The sequence below is a fragment of the Gobio gobio genome (assembly GCF_949357685.1).
Source record: "Gobio gobio genome assembly, chromosome: 1".
NCBI lineage: Eukaryota > Metazoa > Chordata > Actinopteri > Cypriniformes > Gobionidae > Gobio > Gobio gobio.
Genome location: NC_137097.1, coordinates 75,639,912 through 75,664,600, shown reverse-complemented (window position 1 = coordinate 75,664,600; position 24,689 = coordinate 75,639,912). Strand labels below are relative to the sequence as shown.

Sequence of the window (24,689 nt, the reverse complement as noted above, 5' to 3'; positions counted from 1 at the left end):
GAGATTACAAAGTGTAAAAAACTCATTTAGCTGATGGGAAGCGTCAGTGAGAGACTGCGCGCTCCACTGCAGTTGCGCCATTGAGAACGCGCAGCCAGCGCACAAACAGTATTCACCAAAGCCTACTTACGCAAACTGCGCAAGATAATGCCTTTTGATTGGTTACTAAGTCCATCAATCAAACCTTTGTTGGAAAGGCATTGGCTGGGCACCGAGTGCCTTTATCCAACGAAAACCATGGGCGCAATGATTGACAGCTCACCAAGCCTGTAAGGCACTTCCTCTATATGATGCATCCCAGAAGAGACTCTGATTGAAGGAGAGAGACGAGGGTTGAACCATTGCACGTGGGAGAAACTATTCTAGCAGGGGGAGTTTGCCAGACACGGAATAGAATCGATATTTCATTGAAAATGGACATGATTGATCACGCTAACTCAAAACTCTCTTGCAAACAACGGAGGATTTTTAGTTTTTTCCCTATTTTTTCGTTGTTTTGGATTAAAAAGTGGGATGCATTTTGAAGAGTGGACTCTTACACAGAGATGTATGCGGGTGTTTATTGGATTCGTCCGATCTGATCTGAACGACAGGAGATGAAAGATGAGTAACGCTGATATTATGCTAATGTTTACATGGACGGTCCTTTAGCGTTTCATTTAACCCTTTCCTCTCTGGTGTATTTATTGCAAAAACAAGTTCAGAACATGAATCTTGAGTGTTTTAGCTTTCAAATGATGCATAGTTTGTGATAGTTGATTGAATATTTTGTATAAAACAAAAGTAAATAAAAGTACACACACGCCCACTTCCGTCAACCCCCCCGCCCACGAACCGGTGCGGGTTAAGAAGTTTAAGTCAAAGTGCAAACTCTGTTAGCTTATCTCTTCATTCATTTTTCTCAAAAGCAGCATCGTTGACGAGAGGTTGAAGCCTGAATAACTGAATAATGTACAGTACAGTGAGTCTGTCCAGTCATTGAGTTTGTCTTGTACTTTGTGTACACATGCGTTCTGTACTAAACTATTGATTAAATACTTCATATTTTTACATCTGCCTGTTTTACTTTATTTTTAAACTTACAACTGAGTATGTAATTACCTGACACAATTTGTGCGTTAAAATGACTTACACAATCATTGTGTTAAATTTGACACAGTATGTGTTGTCCCTGAGCTCCAACACAATCTCATGACAATGCGTATCAATAGTACGAGTGTGCAATGTCGTGGAATGTATACGCCAAAATGAGTTAAAAAGTAAAGTGCGTATCATATGCATGCGAAAAACGGCGTACCATATGCACGGCAAACCTCATTTTGGCTTATATATTCCACGACATTGCACACTCATATTATTTTTGCGCATTTTCGTGATAAACACACACACTGAACTGACAAACTGACACAACTTGTTTTAACAAATCTCTTTAGGCTATACAGTGTAGGTAAACAAGCCACTCAGCTGAATCAACTGAATGATCTCGTCTTTAATACAATGAAAATATTAAAGCAGCTTAAGAAATATGTGTTGAGCATATTTGAGCAGAGAACGTTTATCTAACAATTCTACTGTATTTCATTTCACTGCCATAGACTTGGTCACCAGACTTGATAAAAAGCATTTCTTAAGTAGGCTACAAACAAAGTGCAATATAACTGTATGTGTAATGTCATCAGCATAACCCACAAATAATTATTTACAATGCTTACCTGTTTATCAAAAAACATGCGAGAACGGAGTCTCTAGGTGTGTTGGACTGCGTCTGGATGTAACCGTTCGGCGAGTAGGCGAGAAGGAGCTGCAAACGTATGCTTCCCGTAGTCGTGACTCTCGCACTGTGTTTGCATACTTCATCACAGCTAAAGTCAATTAAATGCAATATTTGTCAAATATACACAGATGCTTCAGAGACATTGTCATTCAATTCTTTATGTACAGCTTAATGCAGCGTGTGTTTGTACAAGAATAAAGTTCAACATAAGCTTATACTCAAGGGCGTAGTTTTGGTTTCAACTATAGCATTTGTTACAATATACAGGTGCTGGTCATTTAATTCGAATATAATAAAAAAATTGATTTATTTCACTAATTCCATTCAAAAAGTGAAACTTGTATATTATATTCATTCATTATATTCATTTTTTTATTATAAATTGTGTATTTGTTTATTATTATTATTATTATTATTATTAGGCTATGTGTATATGTATTTAGAACATTTAGTTAAATGCCGTTCCTGTGTCGGGTTGTAGTCACCGCTTAGGGAGAGAAGGGCGAAATGTTTGAATTTATATTGTGGTAACTCAAAGGTTTTTTTTACCACTTCGTTATTTTGGCTTGTAATTTCATTTGTTGGAAATATGAACTGAATTTAGAAATGTTTTTGAAATTAAAATTAATAAATACAGCGTTTGGAGTGAAGCGCATGCAAGATAATCTGTTTCCTGAATTCATGGCCTTTGTTGTTATTGTGAGTGTACACAAATAAAAGTAGACCGTTTATAGTTTATAATTATGTCTTGCACTTCTGTATGGATAAAAATGATGGAGTGTGAGTTGTTTCCGCTGTCAGAAAGGAAAAAATGCAACGGTGCTTTTGTCCGACCGAGGGTTAAAGAAAAAATTTAGTTTCATAGTTAGCCTATGTTTTAATATTAGCCTATTATGTATATATATTTTTTATTTCATATGTTGATTATGAAAAGTGAGCAGCATAAGATAGACTTCATTATAAGATGCGCAATAGGCTATGTCTGGAGACTTCATTGAGTTTTGTATAGAAAGTTTTTCTTTAAAGTGAATTTCGTTTTCTTTAAATTGTATTTTCATTTTGATCAAGGTTTCATCAACTAATTGCCAGTATATTTAATAAATAAGAATCAAACCAAGAACGTCGGGAATGGATTGACGTGCGTAACTGGTCTGTTTCCACTGCCTTTGAGTGAGGCTGAAACTATAGCGTCTTTCTGTTTTTAATACATTTCTTGAATATATGTCTTAATTACAGTAGGCCTATTATAAATAGTTATGATATCAGCGCTCGGCTGGTGCTGGCTCTGCTGGTCCTACCAGACTCTCGTACATTTCATTTGTTCATTTGAGTCTGGCTGCTCTCCAAGCTTTAACTTCATTGAAGGCGGGAACTCTGTAGAAGTTTAAAACTATTGGATCTGCTCAGAGCCACTCTGGATCTGCCATAACCAATCGTTAACGTTTGACCGGAGAAAACCAGAGAATATACCGCAATCCCAGACGGAGTACTGAAGGAAAATTAAAATTGAGCGGAAGTACATAGGAAGGCAGAGCCAGGCTAACACGCAAACGTTTTAATCTGTCTTCACACTGAATGACTAGTGTTACTGGAAAATGCGCCCCCTTGTGGATCACATTGACACCCTTTAAAAAGCCACTTTTTTAAAAGGTAGAAGTTGTTATTTCAGGCACTAATCACCTTCAAAATATTCCGTGGGTGAACGTTTCTATGTACTATTTTATTATTATTGCATGTCACAATCCAAGCAAAATTCATCCTTTGGTAAGTCAGATATAAAAATGACCATTTAATGGTTAAACAGATTGAAAGTCTGAAAAGTCAAATATCCAAACTCATACTATATCAATATTAGACAATAACATATAAAAAATAAGGATGTGTTAATACTGCTGTTTAAATTAAATATGATAATCAGTCAGTGCATAAAATACATCAGATGTTGACCTACTAAAACTGTAATTGTGTGCAAATGTTTTTTTTTTTTTTTTTTTCAGAAATACTATGTTTGTCTGAAGCAAACTTCATTTTGGGTTATTCTTATCTAGTGTGACTATCACACCGGCCAGCAAAGTCAAGACGCTCGACAAAGGTAATTCTTGCTTAGTTGTGGCTGAGTTAGCAAAATATTACAAGCACAACATACAGCGTAAAACTAGCATAAACTTCTTATGGATGTTAGAAGTGTGTATGTATGAAGTTTTAATTGTTAATTGCAAGTATTTCGCCTGTAAACTGATGTAGTAAATCCTATCCTCCACAGGAACGTCGGCCATGACACACATCGCGGACTTGATGATAAAGAGTCCAAGGAGAAAAATACTGAGCCTATACACAACGAGTTATTACAAAATGATCGCGATTGGTGTCAATGTAGGCCTAGCTACTTTTGAGAAGTGTTGATCGATGAGTGACACAGATCGTTGAGCTGTAGGATGGAAAAATATTCACATTACAGAGGTGAAGGAGTGTAATAATGGAACAAATATTGGAAGTTAAAGGGATACTCGTCCAAAGTGCACTGCGAAAAATGCTTTAATTTCTTACTTAGTAAGTTTGTCTTTCTAAGAAAGGAGTTTCCTGTCCAAATATCTAAAAAAAAAAAACAAAAAAAAAAAATGAAGAAGCATTTATTAGACAAGCAAACGTTTTTGCCTTATTAGTGAAAAAAATAACTCAACATTAAGTGAGATTTTCCTTAAAATAAGCAAAATAATCTGCCAATGGGGTAAAAAAAATATTCTTGTTTTCTGTTTGAATTAAGATTATTTTGCTTACCCCACCCCATGTCTAGTAAATGCTTCTTGTTTTAATAATTTATATATGTTTGGACTAGAAACAAGACAAAAATAAGTAAGAAAAGCATTTTTTTGCAGTTTGCAACCTTCACCAGTAATGCCAAATATATGAAACAATCCTCAAATCTCATTATTATAAATTGAATAAATAAATATAAAAAATACATAATGAAATATATCTGTCATGAAATAATGCCGTTTTATTGTGTCTTTCTTCCAAAGTAATCAAGAACATACCTTAGTTATTGAACACAAATATTATTATATGCTTCATATGGTTTAAATTAAACCCCTTGACTCTACTCCTCAATCCTGAATTGAATATGCGTAATATTACAGGAATTAAAACAAAAGTATTATACTGACGTTCTAAATACCAGGAGATAAAAAGGAAATAGGAAAAGGAAATGAGTCTTAAATATGTGCTGGTATCGAATACATTTATCATTACAATTATGATTTGAATAAAACAAAACAAAAAACAACTGCAACCAAAGGTTTAAAAACACCAATACAACATGGTAGAAATGTATCCAGTGATTAATATATTTAAAAACAAAACACACAGTGATACAGTTAACTTACCTCATAAATGATAACCTCAGAAAGTACATTTAACTGGCTGCTACATGCTCTATAAAGGGATGACAGATGAATCTTTCATTTATTCCTAAATATAAAATTTGATATAGCTTGGTTGAGCAAATTGGAGACTCCCAACACCACACCAGTTGCTGTTATGATGCATCATCAGTAGATGGCACTATTGCAATTCATTAGTCTGTCTAAAACCAGTCTAGTCTATACCCGAACTGCTTCCAGCACGTAAAGACGAGTGTGACAAAATGAACAAAGACACAGTGAAATTAAAGTGATATAGAAAACATAACAGAGAAATACTAATTTACGTCTCTTGCCAACACAACCCCATTCATACACTGTACATATAACTCTATAATTCACAGCATCAGATTGACAGCACAGACAGCAAACAGTTCATTTACTAAACCTTTGTGTCTGGAGAGTATACTGTCTCACACACACACACCCTCCATTTCCCCCTCATATGTCTTTTAGACACCTCCTTTTTTAGTAGTTGCCATGACATCATCAGTAACCCAGGAAACCCATTGAAACAAGAGGGACCCAGGAAATGAGGTAATGGTTCAGGAATGTTGGGAGAATAGTTTCCCTACAAGTGAAATCTCTCTCTCCAGAGGAGAGCAAACAAAGCAGCTCTGTCTGCAGCAACATGAGGTCAACAGTCCTTGGACAACAACAAAACATTACTCATAATGTGACAGAACACATAATCTAATTACAACAATAATGCAATCTATTACATTTACACTGATAAACTGTGTTTGTCATTACAACTGAGACAAACAGTTTCAAAGTCTAAATATGGCCATAAATGCATCAACCAGGACTAAAAAAGACCTGAATACGAGTTTGCAGTCAATTTCCCCTTCTTGAAATGATACTGTATGGTGGCATAATACTGTAATGTTTAAAACCCTTGACTCGACTCCTCTTTTGACATAATAAGCGTAATATTGCAGGAATTAAAACATAAGTATTATACTGTTGTTCTAAATTGCATCTTTCAAAATGACCCCTTCTTGAAACAACAGTTTTTTAATGTCCAATTTCAAACGATTGTTGTACCCTTTAATAAATTAAGATTAACAACTGTTAAGTTACTTAAACATTGGCAAGATTTAAAGGATTAGTTCACTTTTAAATAAACTTTTGCTGATAATTTACTCACCCCCATGTCATCCAAGATGTCCATGTCTTTCTTTCTGCAGTCGAAAAGAAATTAAGGTTTTGGATGAAAACAGTCCAGGATTGTTCTCCATATAATGGACTTCAATGGGCTCCAAACGGTTCAAATGACAGTTTCAGTGCAGCTTCAAAGGGCTTTAAACGACACCAGATGAGGAATAAGGGTCTTATCTAGACAAACCATCAGTTTCTGAGAGAAACCCAGCAGTATTTATGCTATTATTTTACCTCTTATCAGACGAACGTGATCATCTCTGAGCTCCGCCATAACTTCCGGCAAGTGAGGTCAAATTAGATTGTGGTCATAGATATATACGTAGATGCCTCATTAGCGACTGCACGGATCAGTAGAATTAGGCATCTACTATCGATATATCTATGACCACGATCGAATTTGACCTCATTTTCCGGAAGTTATGGCGGAGCTCAGAGATGATCACGTTCGTCTGATAAGAGGGTTACCTGCTGGGTTTCTCTCAGAAACTGATGGTTTGTCTAGATAAGACCCTTATTCATCGTCTGGTGTCGTTTAAAGCCCTTTGAAGCTGCACTGAAACTGTCATTTGAACCGTTTGGAGCCCACTGAAGTCCATTATATGGAGAAAAACCCTGGACTGTTTTCATCCAAAACCTTAATTTCTTTTCGACTGCAGAAAGAAAGACATGGACATCTTGGATGACATGGGGGTGACTAAATTATCAGCAAAAGTTTATTTAAAAGTGAACTAATCCTTTAAGAACGAATGCATTACCTACAACAGTTGCCTACAGTGTTTCCAACCCTGTTCTTGGAGGCACACCAACACTACACATTTTCAAACTCTTCCTATTCGAACACACCTGAATCAACTCATTAGCTCACTTATAGGCCAAAGTATACTGCACTTTTTTACACGTATGCCAGGGTCAGCATAAAGTGCAACTTTAGCTTCGTTGTTAGAGCGTCCCACTCTCATGCCGACGGACCAGGGTTCGAGTCCCGCTTGGAGTGGGCGGTATGGTGCCATGACCCGGATGGGAGTGAGGGTTAGGGGGGTGAGTGTAATGGAGGCAAGCTAGTAGTCGCTGAGTGAGTAAACCTCACTCCTCTGATCTCAAGAGACGCTCTAGCGACTGACACTAGAGGTTGCCGCCTTTAGCCTCCTTGTTAGAGCGTCCCACTCTCATGCCGGCGGACCCGGTTTGAGTCCCACTTAGAGTAGGTGGTATGAACAGGAGGGGGTTATATTGGTGCCGTGACCCGGATGGGGGTTTAGGGGGTGACTGTAACGGAGGCAAGCTAGTAGTCGCTGTGCGAGTAAACCTCACACCTCTGATCTCAAGAGATGCTCTAGTGACTGACACTAGAGGTTGTAGCCTCTTGGGGTTTGAGTCCCGCTTGGAGTGGGTGGTTCGAACAGGAGGGGTTACATTGGTGCTGTGACCCAGATGGGAGTGTGGTTTAGGGGGGTGAGTGTAACGGAGGCAAGCTAGTAGTTGCTGTGCGAGTAAACCTCACTCCTCTGATCTCAAGAGACAGTCTAGCGACTGACCTGAAATGGACCTTTACAAAAACTCTCCTCCAGATCTCTTCTTATACCACGGATTCAGTAGTTAAATGTGTGTATATTAATGAATTCCAAACATTCGTAAATAGGGCGTGTCCAGGAACAATGGGGAATCTTCTGGACTTCTTTCTCAGGTTTGGCTCCAGTATTTTGCATAAATGCTAAAGAAACTAATTGGCCATATGCCTAGCAATAAATATTCAATGACCTTGTGTCCATCAAAGCATTTTTAGCCAGCTAAAATACGAGTATTTTCAGGTTGTACATGCACATTTAATGCTTTTGCAGTATTTACATGGGCTGTAATTTGTGGGGAAAGATTGCTCAAAACTGCGCATGCGTTGAACGCCCGTATACACATACGAGTCGCATACGCTCGCTTAAGACCTAAAAAGGAAAGGTCAGATAAGGGAGACATCCAAAATGTGTACTGTTTTTTTTGGACAGGGTTGGGAAACACTGGCCTTAAACAATGCCTAATTAGCTATTTGGCTGTTGTTTAACATGAACTAATAACCCACAAGTGATGTTGGCTAAAAAGGAAAGTCATTTCAGAGGCAGAGCAAGTTCTTACATTTTGATGAAAGATTAAAACAATGTTTTTGTCTGATACACTCATTGACAATATGACTAATCAGTTTTGTTTTCATGTTGTCGAAATACTACAGAAAAGTAATGAAATAGTTGATCCATAAATATGTGTAGATTTTAAATATGATGTTTGTTGAAGAGAAATTATAGGTTTATGCTACAAAAAATTCCTTGCAAAGACTCAAAATGGCAGCATTCAGAAGGGATGAGACCTCATTCATTACAAACAAACAAAAAAGATAGTTTGAGGATAAGTGTCAAATACTATACATCTGTATAATGTATATGTCCCATTCCTGTTCCTGGAGATCTTCCTCCCTGCAAAGTTCAGCTCCAATCCTGATCAACACAAACACAGCTAATTAATGCCGCCTTCACGGGCTATCAGAATTATTGTAAATACGAGTTTCCTAGGTAAAAATTGCACGCCCTCTGATGTCGTGTTTACCACTGGGTACGTTTGGAAATAATTCCCGAGATGGGCACACCATAATCTTTAAACGTGGTGGCGGGAGAACTACTGCTGTGACGGGTATGAGTTATAATTCTTTTCCACAAAACAGTGAAATCGTCTTGCCTTATCAATAATGTAGTGCATATTTACATGTACGAGTAATCTCTTGAAATGTATTGTATGTTTTATTCACAGCGAAAATAGCCGGCATTTGACCAAAATTAAAGAATCGGCAGAAAGCGGACTAAATGGATAGCATCGCACATGTTTATATGGTTGTCAGTGCATGTGACACTACTTATAATTTGGGTTTTAATAAGATTAAATTAAGCAAGAATAAACCTGGTGTCCTCCATGATTCCTGTTCATTCCGACAACAAAGCACTTGAACGCAACTAGCTCGTAATCACAAATTTCCGATAGGACGTGAAGGCAGCATAAGATCTCCAGGAAAACTTGATTACAGACAGGTGTGTTGGAGCAGGATTGAAACTGAGCTGGGAGGAAGCTCTTCATAGACAGGATTGGGGACCTTGGTATGCAAATGCAAGTGCAGGTATTGGACAGTATTTTGGACAGGGGATTGATATTGTATTATTAGTGCACATGCTAGGCTGAGTGAGGAATCAGGCTCTTAATGATGAGTCTCCAGTTCCACCACAGTCCAGTCGCCTTGCGGGGAACTGGCTTGGCTGGTGGGGGAGTAACTACTGACAGAGGCCAATGTCGCGGTGGAGCAGTCGAAGTGGGACATGATGTGTGGCCACAGGCTGCTCTCCAGAGGGCTGAGGATGCCCCCTCCCTGCCCAGGCAGGTACAGGAGCGGAGGACAGCCGTCCTCCCCGGCCAGAAGCAGAGTCTGGTTAATCAGCTGCTGGACCATGTCCAGTTTTGAGTTCCAGTCCAGCTCCTGTGGGGGCGGCCGGCGAAGGTTTCCGTTGGCCACTCTCAGCGGTAGGTCTGTCGGGATGGAATGGCCAGTCTGGTTGGGAGAACCTTGGTTGCCCCCAGATCTGTTCACCGCATCCTCTTCCTCCTCGCTGGTCTCCATGGCCTCGTAGATGGTGCAAAGTCCAGATGAGGGCGACAGGAGACTTGCCGGTTGCCCTTTCACCTGCGGCTGCTGTTTGACTCTCTGTTGCTGCTCCATCTCAAGCTGGCGCTGCAGGAGCTGTCGGCGGAGCCGGTGTTCCTGCTGCTGCTGTTGCAGCTGCAACTGAAGCAGCTCTCGACGTTGCCTCTCCAGTGCTCTTTGCTGTTCCTGCCGCTGCCTTTCCTCCTCCAGACACAGCCGTTGCAGCCGCTCCTGCTCCTGGCGCCTCCGAATGTGTCTCAACTGCAGCTGGTGTTGCTCCAACCGTCGCATTTGCACATTAGGCACCAATGCAGTCAGTGGGAACCTCGGAGGAGCGTCAACATGCTGAACCTCGATACGAGGCTGTGGCTGCTGAAGCTGCCTCTGTGTCCTCGGCAGAGGGGCAAGGTAATTGTCATTCATTTCTTGGATAACTCTTGGATGGTTACCATTCTCCTGTTGGCTAAATGAAACTTCACCAGTCTGTATGCTGTTCCCGGGTTTCCCTGTGGACAGTCAAGAGGACTTGCAATATGTGTTTACTGACAGAAGCATTTGTTACGAAGAAGGGTGTGACTGAACAGGGACAGAGGAAAATCACAGACAGAAAGAGGAACAGGCAGACAAGAAAAGAAAACACACAAACCAAACAAGTTAGACAGAACTTAATAAAGTCAGGAAACGAGTTTTCCCACACATCCTTCCTGTAAACACCTTTTCAAAACTAGCAGACCGTCACATAAGAAATATTGTTCAATACATGTTCGGCTCCATCTTTGGCATGCTGTTGGTTACCAAAGAATATAATTTTTACTTAACTTTGAATATTTATACTATACTTTGATTATTGGTCATGACTTCATGGAGAATAATAGAAGAGACACTGGACAAGGATGAAACTTTCTAGAGCGCATGTGTTGAGCGCCTGTGCTTGAACACACTATCAAATGGAGTATACTTTGAAAGGTTTTGTGTTCAACTGTCCCCATAAATAAAAACAAAGTATATATAATCAAATGAATAAGGCGTCATATCTGAACCAATCCAATAATGGGAGTGGGTTTCAGAGGGTCTGATTGTTTGAACAAGCAGAACTGAATTTTTAACTGCACATGTACCTGAAATACATTTATCGACTACCAGAATAGTACTTGGAAAAAGTAAATGAATCATATATTAATTTAATGAATACAAAACAAATAATATGATATAATAAATTCATAAATAGATAATAACAAATATATAAATAGAGTAATCTAAACAAAATGTAAAATAAAGTTTTAAGGGTAAATGATACATACATACATCCACAAAAAGTGGTAATAACCTAAACTTGCTCATTTTTAAACCTTTAATTAAAATAATGGATTTATGGAGAGAACAACAAATTCCTTCTCTCAATTTGTGTCACCTGGCACACATCATTTTAACAGAACAGACAGGGAGCTAAATTAATAATAAATTGTATTGTGTTAAATTCACCTCCAGATATTTTTGATGTAAAATGACGATAGGTGGTTAAAAAAAGAGAAAGGAAGTGCAGAGGAGATGAGAGAAAGAGATACTGAGAAATGGAAAAGGATAAGCAGAAAGAAGGTTCCCGACACACCCTCACAGGACCACATTAACATTCAGGTAGGTTTTGAAATATTTGTATCGAGTTTGTGTTTATGCATAAATGTCTAATGATACTACATGATATTCATCAACCAATTCCGAGATACCATGCAACATTATTGTGTTCGGCTTTCAGGGAGGGGTCCTGTTCTGGTGTTGAGTTTAGGGGGCATGACATGCTATAGAAGAAGGAGGGTTATACTGGCTGTCATTTCATCAAAACACATCTGGAATAAACACCATTTCAGCAGATATCCATTTCCTGTTCAAAATAAAATTCCACAGGAGCACTCGGAGGAGAATAGACCATCATGCCACTCAAAATAAAAAATAAAATAAAAACAAATCAAACAGGAACAGACAGCCTTGCAATGATGTTTAATGGAATTTTGGAAAAACAAAACTTTAGTTATTGTGAATCATTAATGTCCAAACATTCCTGGATCATGTCTGGAATCCATATCAAGATTATAACAAGTTCTTAATTAGTTGCACATGCAGTTCCAATTCTTGTAGTAATGTCCCAATACTCACAGTACACTGACCTGCAAGCATAATTTGAAGTTTTTACAAATGCAGGAAAACACTTGAGTTTCAATAGACAGAAATAGTAGTCTGTTCCGAAGTACAAATGTCCAAGTACTGTAAATGAAAGAATCCAGATCAATCTGAGCCCAGTACTTTAAAGCACTTAAGTTACGTGCCAATGAAAATCTATGTTATCCTTCACTAAAATGTGCAGCAGTAGCCCAAAACTAACAAAACACAACCAAAAAATTGAGTATGACTTGCCATCTAACACTCATTCACCTCCCTATGTCAAACACTTTGAGAGTGAAAAGCTTCTGAAGATTATCTAACCTGTATTTAATGCTAAAACAGTTAGTGCTGGACATTGGAGTAAGTTTAAAAAGACAGTAAAGCTACTTTTACAGTGCAGGAAAACTGATGTGTGTACAAACATTAAGGTAAGACAGGGATCATAACAACAAATCAAATAAAAACCAGAAAAAAACAAAGTATAAAAAAAAATTGACATTTGATTGGTAAAAACAGTAGGATAAATACAAAGGTAGTTGGAGTCCACCAAGTTTTTTTTTTTTTTTTTTTTTTTGCATTTTTGTCCTTTTCATCAAAGGACGTTATCTTAACTTAGTCTAACATTGCAGGTTCAGTGCCATGAAGCGCAGTGTTATTTAAAAAGTACATTCTAATAGAAAATGAGAATAGCTACTGTACATACACAATTTTAAGCCATACAATCATAACCATCACCGTGGTAATAGAAGAACAGAGAGCAGCTCAGACAAAGCTATAATCCCTCACCTGGCGGCCCCCCTTTTCTTTTCTCCCTTTCTATTACTTAATTCTATTCATTTATTTTCTTGCTAACCCCACATTTGGAAGAAATGAAGGACACAGGGTGGGAGCGTGGGGTCTGGGGTAGACAAGGTGCATTCCAAAAGAGGGACTTTATACGTTACCTGCCAGAAAGTTATCAGTCTTATCACATATAGCAGAGTAGTAAGGTGGCTGGCCGTCTGACTCGTCCCCATGTTGGGGTGAAAGGTGCATGGGGGACTCGGGATCCATTTCCTCCATAGAGCCTGGGTCTGTCTTACTGCACAGCATGTAGTGCTCGTCAAACCCAGCATCTCTCTCAGTGGGCTCGCTTATAGGCAGCAAATCCACTGGGCAGCCCAACAAGTCATCACTGTAGGCCGCAGCTGCTGGCAGGGTGAGCTCCTTGATGAAAGAGGGATCCTTGGCCTCTTCCGGAAGCTGCTCTTCATTTTCCAAGCTAAAGATACCTGGGCTCTTTCCACAGCTCTCAGCCATGGAGTGGGCATTGGAGATGGACGCGGAGCAGTCAAAACCATAGGAGGCCACAGAGTTGGCTGACTGAGGCGTACCACCATCTTCCTCTCCAATCTGTTCAGGGGCCTCCTCATCCTCCTCCAGGGCTGCAAGGTTGTGGGGGACTGTGTTGTTGTCATCAACTGTGACATCAGGGTCATTGATCTGCATCTCACCCTCTGTATCACTGGCCTCATCACCGGAGGTTGACGGTGACGATGGAACGGAGGCTGGTGCTGTTGCGGCATCACCCAGTACCTCATCGGCCGGCAGAGTTTCTGCCTCTTCCTCTTCCCCATCACAACGCTCAAGGTGAATACCAAGGTCCTGCTCCATGTCTGTCTGCATGGTAGGGACTGGTGTTTGCTGCTTGTCTGATCGGGACTCTACACCTGAGCTGCTGTCATAATCCCGAAGCTCTTCAGGTGTACTGGTCTCACTGCTGCTGTGAGCAGCCAGGGCTGTCCCACTGAGAGTGCTAGACTGGGACATTCCAATGGCAGGAGCTGCCAAGATACCTGACTCTGTTGGGACAGAGCGCCCAGTATCCTCTTGGATATGAGATTGAGGTTCTGATGTCTGAATCAGGGGTGGACTCATGATGTCCAGAAATGTCTCAGCTGGGGATTTGGGTGGTGTATCTGGATCAGCGGAGAATTTGATGGATGTGTCTGGATCGACTTGGAATTTGCTAAGTGTGTCTGGCTCTTGAAATCTTGAATCTGACAGGCTTGATTCAGACAGGACAGAAGCAGACTGGGCAAAGGGATCAGAGAATGGATTTGAATTACTCCATGCTGATGTCAAAGGCATAGATGTCACTGCAGCAGTCTGACCCATGCTGTTGAGATCTAGATGAGGCTCCTCTGTGTAATCATCGTTATCATCATCATCTTCTTCATTACCATCATTACCATCATTACCATCAAGTCCACTTTCAGCCATGTGCCTGTGGGTCATCTCCACATCGTTGTCCTCCTTCTCTAACTCTTTATGTTGTTTGTGATACTCATCATCATGATCTGAGCCCAGATCCATATCTTCCTTCAAATGCTCATCTTCCTCATCTTCTTCTTCATCTTCACTACCAAAAGACTGGATTCCCGGAGGCCCTGTGAATGGCTGTTCGCTGTCTGTCTCTTTCATGATGAAGTCATCTGTCTCTTTAGCACTGCAACTTTCTTCAGCATTGAAGGGAGATGTCACTTCTGAGTGATGTTTATTACTGCTGTACACGTCATCTGATTGCATAATACCCCAATCACAGCTGGCAAAACCTGCCACCCCCTTTTTAAAGTCATCTTCTTTCTCTGTTTGGGGCACTGATTCTTTTAAGCCAGTCTCTCTGACTTCTTCCTCCTCTTTCTCTTCCTTTTTCTCTTCCTCCTCCTCTTCGTCTTCCTCTTCCTCCTCATCCTCCTCCTCCTCTTCATCATTGTCTTCATTAATCTCTTCTTCAGCTTTCTCCACTGCCTCTTCTCCTTCTTGCCAGGGGGAGATAGGAGCTGCACTTCTGATGTGATCCCCACCAGTGGAGCCCAGCAGATCAAAGTTTCCCATCACATTCTCTGCTGCAGATGGCATCTGTGTATCAACCTGCTCATCATCATGCTCACTATCTTCATCCTGCTGTCTTTCCTGTTCCTGGTTCTCTATGGTCGCAGTGCTGGTGTACAGTGCAGAGCTCTGTGCCCACGATTCAGCTGGACCCTGCAAGCCCATGAAGGGAGCTGAGCTTGGGAGCTCGACTGGCATGAATGTTGGGCCGGTGGGAGAGGATGGTGGGGACAGTACTGTGGTTCCCAGGGGAGACACAGCAGGCACTGGTTCCTCCAGGCTGACCAGATCCACTTCAGCAGCCAGTTGAGACATGACATTGTCATCTTTGCTCAGGGGGACTTCCTGGGGATAGACAAGCTCCACCTCATCAGAGGTAGGGGAAATAACAGGTGTAACTGTGTCTTCGGGTTCCTCATCAAAGGCAGGAGGAATGACAGGTGAAACAGTTTCAAAAGGTGTCTCATGAGAGGTAGGGGGGATGACAGATGTAGTTGTGTCTTCAGGTGTTTCTACAGAGGAAGGAGGAATGACAGGTGAAACAGTTTCTTCAGGTGCCTCATAGGTAGGGGGGATGACAGGTGAAACAGTTTCTTCTCGTGCCTCATAAGAGGTAGGGGGGATGACAGGTGATAAAGTTTCTTCTCGTGCCTCATAAGAGGTAGGGGGAATGACAGGTGATACAGTTTCTTCTCGTGCCTCATAAGAGGTAGGGGGAATGACAGGTGATACAGTTTCTTCTCGTGCCTCATAAGAGGTAGGGGGAATGACAGGTGATACAGTTTCTTCTCGAGCCTCATAAGAGGTAGGGGGAATGACAGGTGATACAGTTTCTTCTCGTGCCTCATAAGAGGTAGGGGGAATGACAGGTGATACAGTTTCTTCTCGTGCCTCATAAGAGGTAGGGGGAATGACAGGTGATACAGTTTCTTCTCGTGCCTCATAAGAGGTAGGGGGAACAACAGGTGATACAGTTTCTTCTCGTGCCTCATCAGAGGTAGGGGGAATGACAGATGTAGTTCTATCTTCAGGTGTTTCTTCAGAAGCAGGAGGAATGATAGGTGAAACCGTATCTTCTCGTGCCTGATCAGAGGTGGGGGGAATGACAGACATAGTTCTGTCTTCAGGTGTTTCCTCAGAGACAGGACAAATTACAGGTGTAACTTTGTCTTCAGGTGCTTCCTTAGTAATGACAGATGAAGGCATTTCTTTAAAATCTTCTTTAGAGTTCTCAAAGGAAGCAGGAATGAGAGTTGTAAACGAGTCTTCTAATTTCACTTCAGAGGCAGCAGGATTGACCTGGGTAAAGAAGTTATCAGGAGCCTCTTCAGTGGCAGCAGGAACAAAAGCCGTAGCTGAGTCTTCAGGGGCTTCCTCAGAGGTCACCACCGAAACAATAGCAGCAGCTGCAGGAGCTGCAGCAGTGGCTGCAACCACAGCAGGTACCACATCCTTCACCTCAGCTTCTGAGGCTGCTGCGGCTTTAGGACCACCCTTCAATGGCATTGGAGTGCTACTGCCAACTGACTTCTTTGGGCTGCTTGTTTTAGCACTGGGCTTGCTGCCTGTTGTCTTGGAGCTTGCGCTGACCTCCTTGGAAGGTGTTGCTTTGCTCTCCTTGGGTTTGCTACTCTTAACATCTGCTGCCTTGCTGGGGGTGGTGGGCTTTTTGGAGGCTGATTCTGCCTTGGCAGTGGAGGCTGACTTAAGAGTGTCAGGTTTGGTGGTCTTTGCTGGTGCTGGCCGGGTGAGTGGAGAAGATGTTGGCTTCTTGGTTGCTGGAGTGGATGGCTGCTTACTGACATCTAATGCAAACAGAAAATATAATTCCAAACTCAGTATCTCAGCTTTAAATAGAAATTAATCCAAGCATTAATAGGACACTAAATACTGTAAACTGAAAGTATGTATTTGATAAAATATTTACTCTTAAAATATCTGTATTCAAGTATTAAAACACTATGAATGTTTCATGGGTTACATCTGAATTACATGCATGCGTTTATTGAATTCCATGAGGTGCTCACCTTTCTTGACAGGTGTTGTGGTCTTAGCAGTCTGAGTAGGAGTGCGGCCAGCAGGGGGTGCTGTGGTTTTAGCAGGAGAAGGTTTAGCAGTAGTAGATGGTGTCTTGGGTGTAGCAGTAGTTGGTCTGGATGCAGATGTAGATGTCTTGCCAGCAGTTGTTGAGGTCGCAGGCTTGGGGGCAGCAGGGGAAGAACGAGCAGTAGGAGCAGAGCCAGCAGACCTACAGATAGCAGATGTGACAGTAGAAGTAAGAAATCATTACAGGGGAAGACCATGTCAAATCTTAATAACAGGTGTGGTGAGACATTCATTTTTTTTAAAGGGATAGTTCACCCAAAAATGAAGATTCTGTCATCACTTACTCACTCTCATGTTGTTTCAAACCTGTATGAGTTTCTTTCTTCTGTTGAACACAAAAGAAGATTTTTAAAAATATGTTTTGTGTTCAACAGAAGAAAGAAACCCATACAGGTTTGGAACAACATGAGGGTGAGTAAGTGAAGACAGAATTTTCTTTTTTGGGTGAACTATCCCTTTAGGTCTGCTCCTAGCTAGCAAATATCTGTGGTATGAGACTTCCGTTGAGGTTTCATGTCCAGCTAGGAAAACGGGGTTAAACAGCAGAATTAAATATCACACAGTTCTGATACTAGTGTGTTGAGGTGATTCCCCCCTAAATGAAGCTTTGAGTGCCTAGAAAAGCGCTATGTAAATGTAACAAATTATTCATTATTAGTGTGTACGAGTAAAATGGCATCTTTCTCTTATTATGAAAATTTAGTTGTGAAAGACTAGATAGTGCCTCTGTGGACAGAGGTTTGTTAGTCACAGCACAGAAGGCCAGGACAGGTAGTTCAGGAACACCACCTGGAGCAATGTTAATACTAGCAAAAACATTCTCTTCAAGAAAGTCCCTCCCCCAGTTCTCTACCCACAATGCCCCTCTTCTATCCTGGGGTGCCTGACTCAGTGGTAATGACTCACGTGTTTTGCCCCGAGAAAGGGATCTAGTATCTGTCCACTTTGGTCTATGAGCTAAGCTTGGCACACGCCAGTGACTCAGTGGTTGTCCAGGTCAAATCTGAGTAAACCAACCTACATCCTGTGGGTCTGGCAGGAGCTTCTGATTTCCTCTGTCTACGCTCCACTGCATGTGTCTCTCCTGTTCTAAATAAAGAGCTGGAGAGCACGAGGCAGGGTGTGTATCAGCGACAAGACAGCAAGCTCCATGTAAATCTTTCATTGTGATGAGTAAAAATAACCCCACTCGGGAAAACAGTATAGATCTTGCAAAAAAAACATGCTCTAAACATGCCACATTTCATACCGGCAAAGTACTCGCAGGGGTGAGATGCTACAAAATTGTGATGTCCTACATATGGAGTATCAGGTGAGAGAGCGAGCGGGTGAGCAAAAGAGAGAGAGATCCAGCAGTGAAGGTTCTAGAACAAAGAGGGCAAGTCTATAAACAGATAAACCTGACAGAGAAAACCACACATGAATTAAAGCAGTGGTGTGTTGTAGCTGCTCGACCTAGTTTCACTTTACAAAAACACCTACTTAGCACTGGATTAGTACATTAGTCTGTGAGCCAACTTAATAATTAGGCCTGGGTACAGTTCATTAAGAAGTTGTTCAGTTCTTTTTTAAACCACAGTTTTACATCTAACAGTTAAGGAGGGCCAATTTATTTAATAATATATATTCTATATTATTAGTTTGTCAATAGAAGCCATCATCATAAAGATCATGATGAGCCCCAAATATTGTACTTGGATCCTTAATGCCTTAAAGATCCTTAAAGAGTCCTTGATTTTACCAACATAAAAAGGTATATACATACATACATACATACATACTGTTGGGGCAAAATTGTGCCAAGTATAGGGATTTGCATTATTATTAAAAGATTAAGAAGAATGCACTATGAGATGAGAGTGAGAGAATGAGAACAATAGAAAAAGAGAGCCAATCTATAAAAGTCTTCCTGTTAATCTCAAACATAAAACCGATATGTATAATCTACAGTGACAGGATGACTCAGAGAGCTCACAGAGATTAGCAGAAGCATCATTCTCCAGGAACACAAGAGATGGAGAGTGAGTTTGAGACAGAGAGAGAGTGAGAATATGACAGAGAAAGAGAAACAAAAACCTCTTTATAATACAATGAAGGAACAAGTGACCAAGAGCTTTCAAGCTCCACAAAGGGCACAATAAGGCACTTTAACAATAGTTCATATGACTTGTGCACTACATTATTTGAGTCTGTTTGGGGTCTTTTATGGTACGTTAATAGCACATTGGTGGTACTTTACTGTCTTTGCGGGAACTTAACAGCCCTGGTCTAATAACTTAAAGGGGTAGTTTCCCGCTGTTAAGATGGGTGTCTATGCAGCAGAAATATGAAGAAATGTTGAAATTGGTGCTACATGACTAGAGAAAACAGAGACAATGGGCTGTGGCATTCTCTTTTACCAAAAACTACGACACCCACAATGCACTTTGATTTTGGCACACACCTCTGTCCTCACGATCCGACTGTCCGTGGGCAGGAAAACAAAAATGTGGCTGTAGTAACGTTGTTTTAACAAAAGCCCTGGAGCTGTCAAAAGACGTTTGCTGACAAATAAACCGTGATATCTGGGTTCAGGTAATATCGAGAAAGAGTGCACTTTGTTTACACACAGTACACTAGCGACAGTGTAACAATACAATGCTGCACGCTTATCTTTTAATTTTCTGCAAAATATAGAAAGTATGGCGTAACATTAGGGTGAGTAAATAATGCCAGCCATTGATTATCATCTTTGAAATGACTATTTCCCTAATAGAAAACCCCCCCTGAACAAACTAGGCCATAGTTTTCTATGTTATCCTCGCTTGAGTGTAATTTGCTGTCAGATCTGTGTCAGGGTTGGGGGCAAATACAATGCACATTTAAACCCCAAAAGTCCACCCAAGCTTAAAACCAATCCAAGCACATTGACACACATGCATTTGCGTGAACTGCTTGAAGCTAATGGCACGCCGTTCAAGCATTTTATAGATAGCACTTTAATGATTTGTGAGCGATGGGGAAGCCTGAAGTCTGATTGGCTTATAAACACTGTTTAACTTACATGAGTGACAAAACTTCCCCTGAAGCCACAGCGGCAATGAGGAAGACGACCTCCTCCTGAGCCAGTGACTGGCAGACTATGGCTGATGAGGTTTTTAATAAGGCACTCTAGCCCGAAGGGACTCTTTAACCTCAATAAAGAGGTTCACGTCCCTTCGGGATGAATCCTAATGCATTAGTAAAGCTGTGATTCAGCAGCGTTTGATGAAATTGCGTCTACCTGCTGGCACTCACCTGCGTATCAATTTGCGGTGTTAGCTTAATAAAAGCCAATAGTCGTTCATCTGAGCAAAGTTTGATTTATGTATTTCACCCCAACAGCAAGAATCTTAATGTGCATTTCATCTGCAGTGATTTCTTGGCTTGCGGCAGCAAATATGCATCAAATCAAAGATGCCTGTAAACACTAACTCCTGCACTAACTAGACAGCACATGGACATACAGCCATTTTGTAGTTGTTTAGCGTCCTTTACACTGTGCCCTACTGATAATATGTCTTTTTTTATGTGGGACACACAAGGTGTCTATTTGAAGAATATCTTATAGTGCTTCCATTCAGTTTCTCCTTTTGGGTCCCATGAAATAAAGTCTGAAATGATGACATGAAATTCAGTCAATGATCACAATTTGTCACGTCGGTGGGAACGATATATTTTAAGGCTTTTGAGAAGAAATAAACTATTCTGAAAAAAATTATCCGCAGGCTGAATAGTGAAGACAAATGTGCATGTCCAGAAAACTGCAATGTCAAACTGCAGGAGCGGGACACCAGTGAACATGCACAGCCTAGAAATATGCGGAAATCTGACAAGCGAAGAACACGTAAGCGCTGCAGCAAACTCAGAATCACTGAAGTGTTGTAAAGCATCCATCAAGTTGGCTGTTGGGCACTCAGACACACGCACGCTCCATTTAGAGATTGGCTGCAGTGGCTGCAATAAAACATCTAAACTCTAATGAACGAGAGCGAGCGGGACAAAGAGGGGCAATTCATTTATGAGAAATGACTCAGATGGTTTAGCAACAGACACACACCCTTTACCGCCTAGCCCATAACTCTTACGTCAGTATGACATCATCATCATCAGGAAAGAGCTCATCCATTAAGGTTGCGCCATGACATCAATCAAAATGATTCATATTTCTGGCCGGTTCTTTCATGTCTGCACTACACTAAGGCAACTAGCATGACTTGCATACGTCTTTGCACTGCATTTATCGACCAGCGCTGTAGATTCCCTTGAACACGACCCCTTAAAACTGCTGTTTTTTCTTAATGTTGAAATACTTGCTCCCTTCATCTCAACCTGAAAAGTGTAAACATTGTAGCACTTTCAAAACATCGCTCTATTTAGTTCAGCAGTCCAACAGCAATAGACAGTTAGTTATTGTCATCGTTACAGTTATCATTATAGTTATCGTTACAGTTATCATTACATTTATCATTATAGTTATCGTTACAGTTATCATTATAGTTATCGTTACAGTTATCATTATAGTTATCGTTACAGTTATTGTTACAGTTATAGTCATTGGTAGTTATTATAATTATCGTTACAGTTATAGTTCTCCTTACAGTTATCATTATAGTCATTGTTACAGTTATAGTTATTGTTACAGTTATCGTTACAGTTATCATTAGAGTTATCATTACAGTTATACTTATTGTTACAGTTAGTCATTGATAGTTATTATAATTATCGTTACAGTTATAGTTATCGTTGTCATTACAATTATCATTATAGTTATCCTTACAGTTATCATTATAGTTATCATTACAGTTATCATTATAGTTATCGTTACAGTTATCATTATAGTCATCGTTACAGTTATAGTTATAGTTATCGTTACAGTTATCGCTATAGTTATCGTTACATTTATCATTATAGTTATCGTTACAGTTATCATTATAGTTATCGTTACATTTATCATTATTGTCGTTACATTTATCATTATAGTTATCATTACAGTTATCATTATAGTTATCATTACAGTTATCATTATAGTTATCATTACAGTTATTGTTACAGTTATAGTCATTGTAGTCATTATAGTCATCGTTACAGTTATAGTCACAGTTAATGGAATTGGTGAATGGTTTGAAAAACTTGTTCGAAAAACGAGCATAATATTTTGCAATTCATTTTGGCGCCGCAATCCTACATATTTTATGTAGGAATGTAAAGGTTTTAGGTGGCAAGCATGCACCATTAATGCCAACGGCATGTTTTATTTATTTACAATCCAGTAGAGACAGTAGATGCAGAACTCCCTGTACAACCTCTACTGCTAAAGATGTATATGCACACTACGCAAACACTCTTCTCACACACACACACACACAAATTCAAAGAAAATTGTGCTGCGACCAAAACTGAGTCATATATTACTGGACTGTGAAGCAAATGTTAAGACACTTCCCCCCCATGCTGCTCAACTGCGCAAATTTCATCTTCTTTGGCCCGAGGTACCATTAAATATGTGTTTGGTCGAAGATGCCCACAGGGTCAAAATAACGATAAAAACACAAACTCTTGCGCTAATTGGACAACAAGAGGCCTTTTCGCTGCCGTTTAGTGTTTGAGCTTACTATCATAATGAGGCAGAGGCTCAGGGTGGATTCCCCAGATTATCTTTCCTAAACCCAGTGCTGGAATATACTGCAGTGCTAATAGTGTCAATTGTCTTTCCTTTTCAAGCAGCATGTAATGTAATCTGTTTGAGACAGCGGCTTTCTTACTCTAAACACCATTAATCTTGAAATAAACTTCCTGTTCAGCTGTATGACGTGGGAGGAGAGATGCTACATGTCAGGGCAGAGCTCTGTTTGGACTTTTTATAGAATGGATCCGAATATCTTACATCAAATTAATCATACAAATTGTAAACACATTTTTTTTTTATGTATTTGTCTTTTGTTGTCATCTTTGCTAGGTTACTCAAAAAACCTGTTTGGCTACTAACTAAATCAGAGATTAATTATAGAGCTGCTTGGAACAAGAGCCTAAAGCCTCCAGAAGAGAACTTTGACAGACCCTCTTTTGTCCTTTTTCCTTACCGGAAAAAAGTAAGTCCAGTCCTTTTTAAGCACTGGTGAAAGTTTCTTCTAAGAGCTCAAGGAAAGAAGTTAGCAATCTAAAGAGATCTGCAAAAATGAATGGTTGCAGGACCAAATATCACATTACGAAAAAAGTTACACCAATATTTTCCCCCACCCACACATAACGTCATGAGTCTGAGCTCTTTTACAGGCCTCAGGATGTCCCTCATTGCCTCTATAAACAAGTAACAAAAAACTCCTTCACTGTTCATGGCTGTCTGCAGGCATCTCAAAACAGCTCCTGTGAGCTCCATGTTATGATTCCCAGCGTGTCTCAGATTGTCTCCCTGCATGATAACCATCCTAACATCTTTCTGGATCTGTCCTAGAGATCTGCATTATATCAGCATCTCATTGTGTGAAACTAGTGGGGGACTGATGAGACTGTTGGTCTATCTGTGGAGACTTTCTAAACTCACATTGGGGAGAGTCTAAACTTTCTCTCAATGATGAGAGCTCCCCCCCTCAAAGTGTTTTTATTAGGAATTTGAGGACTGTGCCAGATTTTTTTCAATGCAAATGAAATTCTTTCCAGTTCATACTTAGAATTGATGCCTAATGCTTTAAGTATTCGGTGAATGAAGAGTAGTGATTGTCTCAGAGAGATGTGGACTGCAACGTGAGGCTGTATGAGCAATGCCTGAAGGACTTTGGAAGAGAATGAGCTACTGCAATGGCCCACATTGCAGAATTCTAATCAACAACCCTTGTCTGGGAGCTCAACCAATGAGACGCCTACCTGGTTGTCTTGGCGACAGGTGGCCTATCAGGTTTAGGAGAGCCAGTGGTGCTGGTCTTGGTGGTGGATGCAGTGGTGGGCCTTGAAGTTGGAGCTAGGTTGAAAGATGATGGGAAGGGTGTTTAATAACATTGAACAACAAGACAAATAGTTTGATAATGTGCTTTCTTGAAAAAAAAAAATAGCCTTCATCAGGGCTCTCCAACCACGCTGCTGGAGAGCTACAGTCCTGCTGATTATAAACACACCTGATCCAGGTTTTCAAGGTTACTTGACAGGCAGGTATGCTGGAACAGGGCTGGAAATTAAGTTTGCAGGACTCCAGAACTATGTTCAAAATGGCCCCCATACCCTAATTCACTATTCCCTACATTACTCCACTAATATAGTCCACTTGAAGGAGGGAATGAAAACTAGTGATTGAATTCGGACACTAAGTGCACCAGAAGAGCTGCCGCTTTTGTATAGTTGTGCTTGCTGTTTAATACTGGCAGCTCCAGTAGTAATGAAAAGATTCATCTTGAACTCGGTCATCGAAACTCAATAACATCCACTATGGTTTCGGACACCATTACAAATGGCTGTCTGCTCAAACAGTGCCCTATTTGAGGGTATAGAGCAGGGATGGGCACTTCCTGCTGAG

At 40.5% G+C, this 24,689-nt stretch overlaps 1 protein-coding gene across 1 annotated transcript in view; it reads right to left on the bottom strand.

Moving 5' to 3' along the window:
* Nucleotides 1-12,012: 12,012 nt before the first annotated feature.
* prr36b (proline rich 36b) overlaps nucleotides 12,013-24,689 on the bottom strand; it is a 30,236-nt gene continuing 17,559 nt past the window's right edge. The window contains exons 3-5 of the mRNA XM_079813972.1: nucleotides 24,047-24,140; nucleotides 17,086-17,306; nucleotides 12,013-16,863 (exon numbers count right to left, since the gene is read on the bottom strand). Coding sequence (XP_079670098.1) covers nucleotides 13,118-16,863; nucleotides 17,086-17,306; nucleotides 24,047-24,140 — 4,061 coding nt within the window. The 3' untranslated portion in view covers nucleotides 12,013-13,117. The remainder of the gene's footprint in view (nucleotides 16,864-17,085; nucleotides 17,307-24,046; nucleotides 24,141-24,689) is intronic.